Genomic DNA, 16,267 nt, shown 5'->3' with positions numbered 1-16,267 from the left:
TCTTCTGCCTGTGACTGGACATCGCTGCTGCCTAGTGTTGACCCTCACCATCAGGGAGATTTGGAACAGTGCCCTGAATTTGTAAGCTGACTCCACACACTGACAAGCACGTGTGCACCCTGCTCTGAAGGTTTATTGAGTAAAAGCACATCTCTCACCTCTGTCCGGGGCCCAGGACCCTCCTGTTGGCTCATAGGGGTTGAAGGTCACGGTACTCTCAGGACGACTCCCTTGGGGTGTGGCAGTCTGGAGCACAGAAATGACAGTATGTTATCATTTCTGCACGGATGCCATTATTCTCAAATGATCACTGGTTAGCTTATGCAGGAGACAGAGGAAGAGTTAAGAAGAGGTCAGAAGGCTTATCTCAGTCTTCAGGCAACTGTTTGGACCTGAGAAGGTTAGACCAGCTCATGCCTTACAGCACCCACCCCTGACATGGCCTCAGAACTGGAGGGAGAGAATCAATTCTGCTCATTTCAGTAGAACTTCCTTCCCAATTACGTGCCCTCTGTGTGTGTTTCCCACCTCCCCGAAGATGGGAGAACCGCGGACGTTCCCTACGGATTTATTTCTGCCTAATTTCATGTGGAAGTTATTTAAAAAGCAAAGTCGAGCTGTGTCCACCTATTTTCTTTCCATACAGATTTAGACACAAGGCATTGATGCCACAGGGTAGCCCAGGCCACTTAGCTACAAGCCCGGAAGAAGGATGCATCCTGCCGAATCCCCACCCCCACCCTGTGCACTGCTGCCATTGATGATAACGATAAAGATAGTGAGGACAGGCAGCAGGCACGTGCCGTGCCACAAGACAGCGATGATTGCAGCAGGCACGGGCCAGGCCACAAGAGAAGTTCTCTTTGCTTTCCTGAAGAAGAGGAACTCCTCCTTTTTACCTGTGACTGGTCACTGAGGCAGAAGCTGAAGGAAAGCCTCACTGGCCCTTAGACATTTATATATAGGTGAGGGGATTCTCACTCACTCCATTAAGAGCGATTTGGCCTGTGAAGCAGGTGGAGGGGAAACTCTCCTTGCATTCCTATGGATTTTCCATTTGAAACATTTTTCTCTTCTTCTGACCCATCTCCACCCACAGGTGAAGGCAAGATGATGGCTACTAAACTTGTCTCCTCGGCTTTAGCCCTTCTCCTCTCCCATTTTTGTTTATCGCGAACATCTATTTACCTTATCAGATCCACATATTGCCATGAAGAAATGAGACAGCACCAGGTTTGGGGGGATTTAAAGAAACAGAGACATTCGGCTAACATTACACAGCATTGTCTTGAAGCACACATTCAGTTCTCACTTGTCTCACTAACATGGCGTTCCCACACATCAAAATGTAACAACAGAGACACTGTGTCATTACGAACACAGGGGCCTGTGTCTCAAGATACTTTGACTTCCCAGCTACACGGTGTTTGCCATGAGGTAGAGGCTGGCAATGCCTGTGGCAAAGGACCTTCCAATGAAGTCAGAGGACGTCTGGTTTCAGATGCCATGGAGATGCCACTGGATTCACTTTCTTGTGGTTTGTCCAACACTCCTGCTGGGTTGTATAACAGAACTAACCACGACAACATAGCAGAAGTTATGCAAAGGTAGGCATTAAATCAAAGCTCAGCAGCTGGGCCATGCTGTAACGGGGGCTTAGGAAAAACACAAACACAAGCATGTGAAAGGATGGATGTTGGATGAATAGGTGGGCGAATGAATGTGTGTACATACGCATGTATGTATGTATATATGCATGCATGCATGCATGTATAGATAGATAGATAGAGAGATGTGTGGGTGTGTGGATGGATGAGTGGATGGACAGACAGATAAACGGATGGATAGTTGAACAGACAGATGAATGGATGGATGGATGAATGGATGGATAATGGACGGTTCAACAGAGAGATTTGAAAGTAACTTTTCATTAGTGGGAAATGTGAAATGTAAACATGTACAGTTTTAAATGAGTTCTCTCTTGAGTCTCTGCACTCAGAGAGGGAACTAGGTCCAGGTAAATCTCTTATGACCCTCTTAAACTTTTACAGATGACTTCAGTAGTATTGGGTGTTCCTTGGATCCCTCTTATCACTTCTACTACCATTGCCCTGGCTAAGGACAACTCTCTTAGCTCATACTTGGTAATTCCTACCGTATCTATCCTTCCCACCCTGCTATGCTCCCTCTCTAAACAAACTCCAGCCACAAAGAGTCTTTAAAAGTGTTTTCAGGTTAGCACAATGACAATTTTAAGTGCTTTTTTATTTTTCTCTGTACACAGGGAAGTTCTGAGATTCCTAAGACACACTCTGACCCACCATGGGGTTAAAGGATACCCCAAGATGGGGAAAACAGGTCTATCCCTTCCTATGGCTAGAAGAATTCCTGCCATCTGCCATTCAGTGCCTTGTTCCTGGGCTGCACACACCCTCTCTAGAATAGTCTCCAGGGCAAGAGGACTTCAAATGGCTTGTTACAATAAACCAGCACCCACAATTTCCTAACAAAATCTGTTAGGGATGTTTTTAAAGCAGAGTTTAGGGATTTAGAAAAATCACTGGAAAATAGCAGTGTATCAGAAGCAAGCAGGAATGGGTGGCAAGGGACCCAAATCATCCAAGCTCCTGCAGGGAGTTTATATCCAGACTGACTGACAGGTGCTATCCTTGTGTCTGTCTGATAGACACAGGAAAGGGCTGGGTGCCTCCTTTGGAGAGTCGTCCTCCACCTTAAGTGGGTGTGGCTCAAGGCCTCATTTCTATTCTACCCATCACAAAGCACCCTATGAGAATGAGCATTCCTGATCCAGAAACAGAGACCCCCGAGACCCTCCAAGAGATACATAACTTTTCTCATCTGGATGTCTCAGCCCTCAGCAGGTCCCCACCACCTCCTGCCTCGTGCACAGGCAGAGACCTATGGGATTGGGGCAATAACGGCATCCAACTTGGGGCATGTTCTGTAGAAGGAATGGGTGGTTTTCCCCTGGGATCGTTAAAAGAGCAGTTGGCTGCTTTGTGACATAGATGAAGACACAAGGCCACACTTCCAGCTTTCCCACAGCACTTGAGAACACACCTTTGCTGGGACCACTGTCACCACTAAATGCTCTGGAAGCAAAGCCTCCAGGACTAGGGCTCTTTTAAAGGAAGGAACACAAAGGCACAATGACAACCAACCAAGTATGGGCCAGTGTTAAAACGGAGGGAAATGTGAACTGCAGTGTGGAGCGCACTGCAGGTAGGCAGCCCTGACCTGCGTCATCGGTCTCTCCACTTTGTGTTTGGTGGTCTGCCCCTTCTCGGGCGGGCATCATCTTTTCTGCATCGAGAACAGCTGTAAGGGAAGTGCTGCCAGCCTCACCTCACTGCTACTTCCCACCAACTCACGCCTTCTAGGCGCCTCTGGATGGTGTCAGCTACCCAACCTTTGGTAGACAGTTTTCAAGTTCGAACTACTCTGTCACAGTGCATGAAAAGGAGAGATGCATATAGATTTGTGTGTGCGCGTATGCATGATATTGCATGTGTGCTTGTGTGTGTGTGGCGGGGGGGGGGGCAGAAGTCAACCTTAGGAACCATCCACCCTAGTATTTGATACTGTGTCTCCATGGCTGGGTGGCTGGTTAGTATGCCCCAGAGATCTGCTGGACTCTGCCTCTCCGGCCTGTGATTGCCAGAGCTCTCCAGTACATGCAGCTTTTTATGTGGATACAGGGGATCAAACTCAGGCCCTCATAGTTGTGTGGTGAGTCCTTTATTGACTGCTCTCCCTCTCTCTGTCTCCCTCCATCCCTCTCTCCCTCCCCCTCTCTCTCCTCTATCTATCTATCTATCTATCTATCTATCTATCTATCTATCTATCATCTGTCTATCTATTATCTATCTATCTATGATCTATCTATGATCTATCTATGATCTATCTATCTATCTATCTATCTATCTATCTATCTATCTATCTTTGACTTTGAAATGATTTGAAGAGAAAAGCACACTGCCCTGTGGAGCTGATGGCCTCAACCCAGCATCCTGCTTCCACAGCCTTGTGTTTTAGTTCCCAGACCCTGGCTTTTGCTCCCAGCTCCCTGCAAGTACTGGGTTAGACAGCAGTGGCACTGTGGTTGGTAACACTCCCCAGAAACCAAAAGCCTGCAGGCTTCAGGACATGGGCTGCAATCAGCTGCTTGTGGCTTCCAGTCTCAGAGGAGCTCAGGTCAAGGAGGAGCGAGAACACCGGATGAGGGCAGACTGCTAGAAGGTGGGCTATGGGTAGGCTTGCCTGAAGAGAAGCACATGACCTATATGATTATTATTTCATCTTATGGCAAACATCTAAGACCTGGCCCTTTCGGGTTACACTTTCTCAAAACCCTGGCCATCAAAATTTATGCTGAATAAAATAAGAAATCCAAGGATGAGTTTCTGTTTAATGGTCTTAGGGAGGGTGTGTGACCCTGGGAAGCTTCTTCATGGGCACGACTGTGGACAGAGGTAACCAACACAACAGCAGGTGTTTATATGACCACTGGTGCTCTTACTGTTACACTGCTGTTTTTCAAATTTAAATTCACCTGTCTTGAGGCTGCTTGCAGAGGACCTAAGTTCAGTTCCCAGCATCCACACTGGGCTACTTACAGCCATTTGTAACTCTAGCTCCAGGGGATTCAATGTGCTTTTTGGCCTCTCAAGGCAGCTGCACGCATGCAGCATATACTCACCCAGACATGCACATGCATACGTGAATAAAAATCAATTTAAAAATTGTACTTGACTTTTACAGTATTTCTCCCTCCTGGTGCTAGGGACCAAATCCAGGCGCTTATGGGTGAAAGACATGCACTCTATGACTGAGCAAAATCCCCATCCTAGTTTCATTTTTTTCTAGTGAAAGTTTCAAACTGATAATCTTAAAAATCAAAGCATATGTTTCCTGGACTCTCTAACTGTTAGAATTCATTCAAGGTGTGGCTGACAGGCTTTGCTGGTGTTGGCTTTTTTTTCCATGTGTGGTGCATGTGTGTGTGCAAGTGTATGTGCACTCCTGTGTGCACTCCTGTGTGTGTGCACACTCCTCTGTGTGTGCATGTATGTGTGTGGTGTGTGTCTGTGCATGTGTGTGTACATTCAGGGGGCAGAGGCTGATGCCAGATATCTTTTTCAATTGCTTCTGCACCTTATTTTTTGAGACAGGGTCTCTCACTGAACCTGGAACTTGATTGGTTGATGGCCAGCCAAGGGATCCTCCTGCCTCTGTCTTCTTTGTACTGCGATGATTGGCAGGCATGTGCCACTGTGCCTGGGCTTTTACATGGGTGACAGAAACCTGAACTTGGGTGCTCAAGCTTGAATGACTAGAACTTTACCGACTGGGCCATCTCTTCCAGCTGCGGCACTGGCTTTTCAATATGTCATCTGGCCTATCTGATTGGCCATCACTGAACCACGTGGCAATCTCAGAGTGAGGCAGTGCTGCTGCTGAGAAGGGTTCTGCCGATGGAATTACAGTCCCCAGTCAGCTGACTTATGTCATGGAGATTATCCCCCATGGGCCTGGCTCCATTAGGTGAGAATCCTTAGATTCAAGTTTAGGCTTCTGAAGAAAGACAGAGAGGGGTAGGGGGAAGCTAACCAGTCTCTACCACGTGGCAGCTTTAACCATGCCACTGAGTTTGCACACAGCTCTAGACCTTCCCCATTTGACAATCTCCCCCACAGACATTGTACCTGCTTATCTAGTCTGTGTAACTGCATAAGGTAAGTTCTTGTAATAAATCTGTGGGTAGATATATGCAGGTAATACATCTGCATGTGTGAGCACCGATATATGCATACACAAATATACACACTCGGCATATGCATGGATGTGCATATATAACGAAACTATAATATACAAATATATACACACAAGCACAGATTTTCCATGCATGGATGTATATATGGGTGTATCATATATATGTTTATGTGTGCTCATGCACATACGGCATCTCTGGCTGATCCGTCTCTGGTGGGACCCAAGAGAAAAAACGTGAGATGCTAGGATGTAAGTGTCTCTTGCTAGGACTGTGCAGAGCTGGGAGCTGGGAGTTAGCAACAGGCCTTGGACTAGGCAAGTGGAATGACATACAGGGTGTGGTTGAAAGCTCAGGAGGAGTAAGCTGAGGAGGAGGAGACACAGGCTTACTCGCTGCCCCACAGAGTTCTGTGAGGGTTGGTAAGTACGGTGTCACATCCAGGACTATGGTGTCTGTGAGTCTAACACCGACCCACAGTGCTGTAGCTGCTGGCCCGAGTGGCCTTTATAACTGACACCTTTGAAAAGCTCCCTAAGCTGGAGAATATTAAGTACCTCAGCTCGTGAGGTACCATGCTCCCTGCTGCCCACTGAGCTCGCTGGATACGAGCATCCCCAGTCCCAGTGGTGCCCTCCGCATGGAGAGTGAGCTAGAATCGGGGCGAGGCTCAGGGTGTAGAGCCGGGGCAGCTGCAGAACATTCTCCAGCATTAACCATCACCGACAGCGCAGAGCACAGCACGGTCTCCTTTCTCTTCGGCCATCGTGTTACTGTCTCTCCTGTGATCTAGTCAACAGGATTAAGATCCTCTAGCGAATGATCAATATAGAGGATAATTACTGAGAAAAATGTCTGGGCCTTTATGCCTTCTGTGTGTCTCTGCATAGCCATGTGCCCACGTGTTTGGAAAAACATTGATACAAAATGAAAACAGCTGTTGAGAGAATCAGCTAAGTGCTGGGACATAGCTCAGTGGTAAAGCACTTGAGTTTGATTCCCAAACCCTGAAGAAACATTTTACATTTACTTCTTTAGTATGTGCCTGGGTCACAGCACATACATGGGGTCAGAGGACAACTGACAGGAGTTAGTCCTCTCCTTCCTCCATGTGGGTTCTAGGAATCAAACCCAGGCTTTCTGGCTTGGTGGCAAGTGCCTTTAGCCTCTGAGCTGTCTTGCCCTCAAGGTTTTCTTTTTATTGTCCCTCAAAATTCAATCCGATGTCTTGGGGGGCAGAGCACCTCCAGAGGCCTCACTTCTCTCCATTGTGAAGAGCATCATGTGACAGAGACGCTAATGGTGCAACATGTGACTCTGGATAACAAGGGTGAGCTGATCGTGCAGCGTCTGATGTGAGTGAGAGTCAGCGGGCACTGGTTGTCTTCACTGAAATGACTGAATTTATGTGTTGGCAGAGAACAAGGCAACATGGTCTGGCTATGCAGCAGCAGCGATGGAGAAGCTGCACGCAAAGCATGGAATGCACTGTGCAAGGGCCGCTCGGCTTAGCAGGTGCACTCAAAAGTGGACATGCGGTGGAGGCATGGAGGCAGAGCTGTGCTGGGCGAAGGGGAGAGGGAGCCAAGCATGGTCTGCGTGCGGGTCTATCCTACCACTTAGTCAGGGGCAGCAAGCAGGGGACGCTTTAGCACCTTTTTGCCAGGCTTTGGGAAGGAGTAGGATTTGATTCTTGAGATTATTCCACCAGGTGACCAAGTCTAGAAACCACAATGGCAGAGAGGAATAGAGTGTTTAGTTTCAGAAAACACATGCAAGATATTCTTTGTCATGACAAGCTACCTGTCTTAGCTTCTGCAAGTGCACAGTCCAGCCCCTTCACCAGGCCCAGCGAGATTTCCTGCATGCAAATCTGGACCATTTGAGATGCTGCCATTGGGGCAGGGATGTCTAGAATATTCAGTAAATAGTTTCCACTGAAGGCGGCAAAATTAAAGCTGAGACAGGAAGCTGCCGTGTTGTCTGTGGAAATCTCGTGTGTCAGGCTCCACTAGAGGCTCTGGTCACTCACGGCTCAGGGGTATCTCTGTTCAGTGGCACTGGTTGCAGATGACATTGTCATCTACAAGTCCTGGGACCTAGGTAGCCCCTTAGGCCACAAGCCGGACGTGCCTGAGATGAGAGGGCCAACAGATCTGTTTCAAGGGCACCAAATGATAAATACCAGAGCCATGAGAAACATGGGGACCCCATGCAAGTGGGGACCCTGGTGGCACTGTATTTCAGAGGACCCTCAAGTTCACTGGTGTTTTAGCCAATTCAAGGTCTCTCATTTTGGTAGAAGGCACTAACCCTGGAATCAACAGTGTCAGTACTGAGTGGCCACCTGTCCCCAATGGAGACAGAACACATTTCTGGCTTTTGGTCAATTTTGTTGTTTAGGAGTTAGCAGGACATAAGTCAAGAATCATTCCCCAATTAGTGCTAATGGTCTGGAATGTTCACGCTGGAGTCCCCAAGATATGAGAAGACCAACATCTGCAGAGTAACAAAGTACTAGCTCTGACGTCCCGGATGAGAAGTGATTTGAGAGCCTTCTCTGTTTTTGGGCAGGGTGATGAAAGGGGTACGCCAACACAGGGACGTCAGGGGCGCAGTCTCATCTAGTGACATGGTGTGGTATGTTGTCTCCGGCCAAGACTCCCAGATTCTTTCCTTCTCTGGACCTTTCTCTTGAGTTCTTACCAAGCATACCAAGCAAAGTGATTGGCCTGCCCTAATCACTGGCCAAACCGGTTTACCCAGGAGGTCAGATCTCTAGTAATTCTGTGTTAATTGGTTTGGTCAAAGGAGTTGAGTAGCTAAACTCAAGGAGATACCAGTCTGCCAGCCCTGTCCTACTGACATGCATGTCAGCAGGCCTGTGGATGGCTCACACATGTTCATATGGACAGTGCAAGGCTGAGCTTGAACAATATGCCCCCTTTTGCTGCATCTGACAGGAGACCTTTCTGATCTAACAGAGGGTTTCTTCTCGCTCTGTATACTTCTCTAAAGGATGAAGAGAAAATAAGCCAGTCATGAAACCACAAAAACAGGCTAGCTGAGTAGTGGCCACAGGCAGGTGCCTCCCCAGACTCGCTGGAGTTCCAAGGTCTTCAGGGCTGAGCTGGGAGTCCAGAACCTGTGCTAACTAAAACGGGACTCCCTGAGTACGTAAATACAACTGCTTTCTCAGCACAGACACCTGTAATAACACTTACCACAGGGTGAGCATTTGAACTTGGTGGGTGACCTGCAAGAAGAATATGCCGTGGTTGCGGTCAGACAATTACTGTTGTGTTCTTGCAAACCATCTACTTGTCAGATCAATCCATACTACTGGAACAAACTGAGGAGACAGTAAGCTTTCTGCATCAATACTTTGCTCTTTTACCGAATTTTTCACACATTCAATTAAGTAAGATTTTATTTTTTGAGACAGAGTCTCATTATATAGACCAGATTGGCCTGGAACTCACACAGATTGCCTACCTCTGTCTCCTATGCTGGGGTTAAAGGTTTGTGCTACCATCTCTGGCAACACATGCAATTAAATATAGTGATTAATTATCCTTCAACTAATGATTCCTAGAATTGGAATGACATCAAGTTTAATCACATGGTAAAATCAAAGCCTCAGCCTGCTTTAGTTTGGAATAGACAAATCTGACACCCCGCTGATAGTGACCAATGTTTCCCAAACCAGACCCGATGTGTCCCAATCACTCACCTATCTGTGCACCGACCTTCTGACATGGTACAGTGAGGACTCTTAACAGCCCATCCGGCTTGTAGGAGTAATGTTCCACTAGCTGCAAGAGAAGCAGGGAAGAAAGTGGTCAGTAGAAGGAGAGAAATGGAGTCAGTGACAGAGTCATGGCCATCACAGACTTTAAAGCCATGGAAACCCCAGACAGTCTTTCCCACAAAGCACTCGGGGGATAGGCTGAGGATGTCCTTGTGTAGAGCCAACAAACTTTTTTTAGCCTTGAAACTGTGAGTCGCATCCATAATCAAGAATGGAGAGTGATAAATGCATGTTTGCTTACTGCTTAGCTAGCATTCTCCACTCTTGCACAGACCAGAACTCCAACCCAGGGAATGGTGCCACCCACCACAGCCTGGTCTTCTCACATCAGTGAATGCAATCCGAATAGTCCCCACTGACATGTTCGCGCTCTAATCTTGTCTACACAATCCTTCATTGGGCTCTCTTCTCAGGCAATTTAGAGTGTGACAAATTGGCCATTAAAACAACCATCACGGCCAGGTGATGATACACTAGGCATCCATACCATCTCCATCAGCTAGACCTTTATCGGCTTGTTTGTTTGCTGAGACAGGATTTTGCTATGTAGCCCAGGCTGGCCTTGAATTTACTATGTACCTGAGGCTGGCCTTCAACTTTTGTTCCTTCTGTCTCCATAGTTAATGCAGCTGCGATCCCAAATTAAGGAAGAAAAAAATGTGCTTAGTAGCAATCGTGGGGAGAGGGGTGAACAGTGTCGGGGCGCTTCTGCATGCTTGAGTTGTCTCTAGGTTTACTGAGAGTAGGTTGAGAATGAACCCATTGCAGAGCAGGCCTGCAGTGTTTCTAGACAGGCAGCTGCCTGGAGCTTAGGAAATGTAAATTTGTTTTCCAAGCTGCTTTGACTTCCCACAGGAATTCTGCTATGAGGGTAAGTCCAGATGGTTTATCTACCCCGATGTCACCCTGGCATCTCTCAGTTCCAGGAGCAGCTGGGTCACAAGCCTTTGGTTCTTTCTTTGGTCACCTATGACTGTGTGTGTGTGTGTGTGTGTGTGTGTGTGTGTGTGTGTGTGTGTGTTATTCCGTGTTATTCTAGACCCAGATGGCAGGGACATTCTGTTAAATTCTGAGCAGTGCCCTGAATCACATGATCTTGAAGCACCAAGAACTTAATAGCTCAAGAAAAATGATGGGAATCTCTGTAGCCTCACTGACTTGATAATGGCCTCTATCAACATGTCTCAAACAAGTCATCGGAAATCAGAGAGTGGATTGAGGGAGTATCTGGGGCACACTGCCTCGTCCTTCCTCTTGTTTCTAAGAGTTTTCGATCTAGCAGTCTCATGGACCTGCATTGTGCCCTTCAGAGGGGAGAGAGGCAGAGACAGAGACACAGAGACAGAGACAGGCACACACGGATATATACACACCTGCCAGAGGGTGTCGAACTTCTTCCCCTCGGGGATGGAGAGCTTCCCTGTCTTGTCCTTGTCGATGCGATAATGCAAAACTTTCCCTTCATGCAGCAGGCACAGTGCGTAGGAGCCATTGTTGTCTCGGGCCCTGATCCTGGGGAGAGAACAGACCGTATCACCCCGTACTCTGACCTTCTGACCCAGGAAACAGTACTCTAGCCACTGTGGGCAGCAGGTGCTCACCAGAACCAGCAAGTGGGCATGTGACTGGCAGGCAGCACCTAGACCTCTGGTCCAGGTAGGCTCAGTACCAGAGTCAGCGAGCCAGAAAAAAGGAAATGCCAAGAGAAGGAGCTGGACTGCGGCAAAGGTCCAGCAGGGCTGTGAAGTTCTGGAGATCAGGAAAAGAGCTTGGGATCTGTGTAGCTCAGGGAAACAGGCACAGGCTTTGGGTATCTATGGAGCCCCTAGACTCATCTCCATTCTTTTTAACCACAGGTGCAGGTGTGGTGTGGATGGGGACTCCAGTGGGCATTTTAACAGTACCTTCTGGAGCACACATGAAAGATTACAAATACTTCTACACTCTCTCACCCTCTCCTGAACACTAGGGCCAGGCTTAAAACACTATTTGATACTATCAGATGGCATCGACATCCCGTGCCTGAGAAGGGAATGGTAGCCATGTGAGATGAACCCACAGGACATCCTGAGGCCCAGCAGGACCTGCAGATGACCTGAGGACTCATTTTCACTGATCTCATGAGCTACATGTAGTATTCCAGGCCCCCATGCCGAGTGACAACACACAGGTGCACTCTTGAACCAAGACACGTGAACAGGGCAGTCCGGACACTAGAGGAGGAGGTGGTACTTCAAAACCCTAGGCCCCAGCCAGGGTGTGTTCCAGGCTGACGTGGCACCAAGGGATGGGACTCTTCCAGGTCAGAGCCTCATTTCTCCCCTGCCATGACATTCCCCGCTTTCTAGTAGCTTGCGCCTTCTGATCACGTGATCTTGGCAGGGTGAGTCCCTGGGACACCTCCATGGCCTCTGCATTTGCTAAAACAAGGAAGATGAGGTCTCTGAGCATTCAACAACACCTAAATGCAGTAGGCTTGAGAAGAGCTCAGTCAGGCCAGCAGCCAGGAGTCTGTCTGCAAACCGGGGCGATTTGTGCTGCTTTCTCTGGGTACAAGATGTCAAGACCGCAGCCACAATTCAGGCTAAATTGGACCTTGGAACCAAATGTGACTACACTTCCCTTTCTCCTGCCAGGCAGCCCATCTCTTGAAAGTGAGGGGAGGTTGTAACTTTAAAAACTATTTCCTTTTGAAATGGTGTTTGGTTGGTGCAGTGGCCAGGGCTCCCTCCAAGCCCCTGCTTGAAGCTCAAGGCAGCTGGCAAGATACACAAATGCAGCTGGTGGAAGACACACAACCAAACCCTTCCTGGCCTTTGCAGATGGTTATTCCGAAGTTTCGCCACTATGGAAACAGCCCCTCCAACCTACAGTGAGTCACCAGCATCCTGAGATGCCAACTCCTTTCGGACAGTCATGTGGCTGATAAAAACCTTGTTGGTTACTGGGCAATGCCAAACCATGCCATAAAACACCATATATGGACAGAGAGTTGGGCCAGTTTTTAGGGAAGCCATCCACAGTGTGTGCTGGCTCTATTTTATAGATGCCAGAGGCTTGCAGAAAGGATGGATAACGTGTCTACAAACATACATGTGAGAGGCTGGGTATGTGACTCAGTGGGTAAGAGCACTTGCTGTAAAGCAAGCTGGACACAGGCACCTGCACGTGTAAGCCCAGTGTTGGAGGGTGGAGACAGGCGGATTCAGGCGCTTTAGGGCTGACCAGCTCAGCTGCAGCAGTGAGTCAGGTCCAGTGACAGAGCCTGTCTCAAAGGAACAAGGTGCACATCCACACACAAAAACAGGCATAAAACACAGTGATGGGGGAGAGGGGGGAGTGAGGAGAAAAGAGAGAGAAGAAAGGACAAAGGGAGAGGGGAAGGGGAGGAGGAGATGTACACCTACCATCCCTCCAATAGGAAGTAGAGGCTGGAGGGTCAGTAGCTCAAGACCATCTCCACTATACAGTGAGTTGGGGGCTAGCCGTGGGTACAGGAGACACTGTCTCAAGGAAAACAAAACCAAACCAGAAGCACACAGGTGTCAGCTCATGAAGAATTTGTGCATATACCTATAAAAGTTGTTTGGGGAGAAAGGTGACCAAAAGACACATCTTCCTGACTGAGAGTCCCTCATGCCTGAGATCCCAAAGTCATGGAAAGAAAAGATGGGGTCTGAAGTCCAATTTCTAAATCCACATTGAACTTGCTAACTAAGCCACCTTCTTGCCTCAGGCCTTGGTTGGTTTTCTCTAGCTAAATTTGACAAGAAAGCTCCAGGCTCTGTGGTGCCTACCTCTCACATGCTGGGGTAGAAGGGCCGATGGGAGCCAGGAATTTAGGGCTACCCTGAGCAACACAGCAATATTTCTCTGCTAAACAAACAGATCCAATACAGCAGACCACAGGTACTCAGTGAGGCAGAGGTCTAGAGAGATGGTACAACGGACGCTGTGAGAGATCTGGGCGCTCCCACATTAAGTTCAGAAGAAACGCCATGGCACTGTGGACCCCAGCAGTCGTGTAAACAGTAATGCAAGAGTTTCCGGGATGGAGCAACACTTGCCCTCTCTGCTGCCAACGGGAGCACACATCAGTGCCGCCACTTTGGAAAAGCACCTGGAGGGGCTCCAGCCACGACTCATGCCACAGGATCAATAGTTCCACCTCCAGGTGTGAGAAATGTGCAGTCAGAAAAGTGAAAAGTCGATACAGCAAACCGAGCCCTGTTTCCTGCCCTTCCTCCTTCCCAAGATGCTTGTTCTGCCATCCTCCCAAGGAGCCTGTCCAGTCTCGGAAACTTGCACCTCATGCTTCGTCAAATTTTGTTATTGCTTGAATGCTTTTCCACTTCACACTCTCTACCTGGAGCTGGAGATTCTAAACGCCGTGGATAGCCTCGTGATAACGACTCCTTCTTCATGTGCATCCCCCTTGCCGTTGCTGCTCGGGGTACTTTGGATAATGAGACTTTTTAATAGATTTCATAGAAGTCCGAAAAACACTGGCTAGGAGTCCCGGGGAAAAGGAAACTGTTTTAAGGCACAGAAAAACATCTACAGAGAATTTGAGCTTACAGCCTCTTTTGTGCCTGTTTAGAGGAAAAACATAAAATAATCTAAGGAAAGTCATTACAAGCTCACTGAAGCAACAGCCCCTTCTTCTTCTTCTTCTTCTTCTTCTTCTTCTTCTTCTTCTTCTTCTTCTTCTTCTTCTTCTTCTTCTTCTTCTTCTTCTTCTTCTTCCTCCTCCTCCTCCTCCTCCTCCTCCTCCTCCTCCTCCTCCTCCTCCTCCTCCTCCTTCTTCTTCTTCTTCTTTTTAATGCACTCAAGAAACTAAGAAAAAAGTGTAGTGGGTCCATTATATTTTATAATCACCCCTTCCTTCCTTTTTTGCCCATTGAAATGTGTAGGACCCCTGTGATGAAAGAAACAGCAAGTACATGATTTAAAAAAAAATCTGACAAATCATAAGGAAAGGGATCCTCTGCTAAATCACACGTGTGTTTGACCCCAGAAGGTGTTAGAAGGACCGATTGGCTCTCTCCGTGCTTCTCAGAAGCTGCCCATATTCCCAATGTTCACAAGTTACCGCATAAACTGTCAAGTCCTTCAGCAAATCTATGCATAAGATAGAAGGGGCTGTAAAAACCAAGTGAACAAGGGTGCTACACAAGGGCACTAAGAAGTGTCACAAACAGGAAACGCACTGAGGCGGGGGCAGGGGGGGAGGCTCCACTGGCAAACACCTGCCACACAAGCAGGAAGCCCTGAGTTCGGATCCCCAGGACTCACAATTCCAGGTGTGGGTGGGTGTCTGTAGCTCAGTGCTGAGCAGGTGGGGACAGGAGGATCCTGGGAGCTCACAGCCTACCCAGCCTGTTTGAATTGGCGAGCTCCAGGTTCAGTGAGGGGTTCTGTCTCAAAAGACCAGAAGAGTGACCTTCGGGAAGACAGCCAGTGCCAGCTTCTGGCCTCTGCAAACACCTGCCCCTACCCAGCACGTGTGCATCTGCGGGTACACATACATGTACATACTGCCCCTCCGAACCACACACGAGGAAGCTACTCCTTGATTCCACATATGCGAAGTTCCAGAAGGACAAAAGCAAAAGATTGTGTTTAGAGATGCAGAGATGTATATCTTGGTGATAAAATTGAAAAAGAAAGGAAGGAAGGAAGGAAGGAAGGAAGGAAGGAAGGAAGGAAGGGAGGGAGGGAGGGAGGGAGGGAGGGAAGAAAGGAAAGAAAAAAATAAAGAGAGAAAGAAAGAGAGAGAAAGGAAGGAAGGAAGGAAGGAAGGAAGGAAGAAAGAAAGAAAGAAAGAAAGAAAGAAAGAAAGAAAGAAAAATATGACTATTTTGTGAGCACAGGTCTAGGGGCATATGTCCCCTGGGGATGGGGTGGGGTTGAGATGGGGGAGGGGCTTCTGCAACTTGGTTCTAGTTCACTTCTTGGCTTAGCTGGTGTTTGCTTGATGGTTTTAGTCATTAGACTGCCCCTGCCTAGCTCTGCTGAACGTAGTGTCTCGCTGGAAAAACAGCATGGAAGATACAGGAGGAAATGGAGCCGGTGGCCTCTTGCTCTTGGACAAGTCTTTCTGCTAAGGCCCCTTTTCTTGTAGCCTCCCCAAGGGGCTATGCATAAGTGACCCTCCGTACTGGAGGCCAAGCCCTCAGGTGGCAGGTAGCCGGTAGCTGTGGTTACCGCCTGGACACATGGCCTGAGCAGTGCCCGTGGCAGCTGGGAGGAAATGAAGGCAGAGACGGGAAACCCACAGACTTAACATCTATAAGTGACAAAGACCAGAAGGGCTGACCTCACCAACGGCCAGGCAGCTTGAGGTATCTATCTGCAGGCTGCAGGCAGAGCCTGGCTGGGATTATTTTGAACTCTAAACAGGAGAACTAGTGAGAAAGCTGCCGCCTGGCTTCTGTCTTGGCCATCTCCTGCTTCTAAAAATCCTGGCAGGTTTCATGGGCAACACCTGGGCCTATGGACAGAGCCCTGAGGTTAATCTTTAGGTTCTACTGGCTCTAGACTGTTCCTAGACACCCTTGACCAATGTTTAACACTGTGTGTGTGTGTGTGTGTGTGTGTGTGTGTGTGTGTGTGTAGTGTGTATGTGTGTATGTTATGCAGGTGTGTGCAAGGTGTCACACTGA

At 48.2% G+C, this 16,267-nt stretch overlaps 1 protein-coding gene across 4 annotated transcripts in view; it reads right to left on the bottom strand.

Moving 5' to 3' along the window:
* Positions 1-16,267, bottom strand: part of Syk (spleen associated tyrosine kinase) — a 70,096-nt gene that overhangs the window by 14,784 nt on the left and 39,045 nt on the right. For 3 of the 4 annotated variants that reach the window (XM_050144178.1, XM_050144176.1, XM_050144177.1), the window contains exons 4-8: positions 10,976-11,114; positions 9,525-9,606; positions 9,016-9,047; positions 7,447-7,512; positions 159-246 (exon numbers count right to left, since the gene is read on the bottom strand). In XM_050144178.1, coding sequence (XP_050000135.1) covers positions 159-246; positions 7,447-7,512; positions 9,016-9,047; positions 9,525-9,606; positions 10,976-11,114 — 407 coding nt within the window. The remainder of the gene's footprint in view (positions 1-158; positions 247-7,446; positions 7,513-9,015; positions 9,048-9,524; positions 9,607-10,975; positions 11,115-16,267) is intronic. The other variant, XM_050144179.1, reaches the window with a different exon arrangement.

This window comes from Alexandromys fortis, unplaced genomic scaffold (genome assembly GCF_014885135.2).
Source record: "Alexandromys fortis isolate MF-2015 unplaced genomic scaffold, M_Fortis_MF-2015_v1.1 scaffold_1, whole genome shotgun sequence".
NCBI lineage: Eukaryota > Metazoa > Chordata > Mammalia > Rodentia > Cricetidae > Alexandromys > Alexandromys fortis.
The sequence above is the reverse complement of the archived record's forward strand: the minus strand, read 5'-3'. Positions and strand labels throughout refer to the sequence as shown.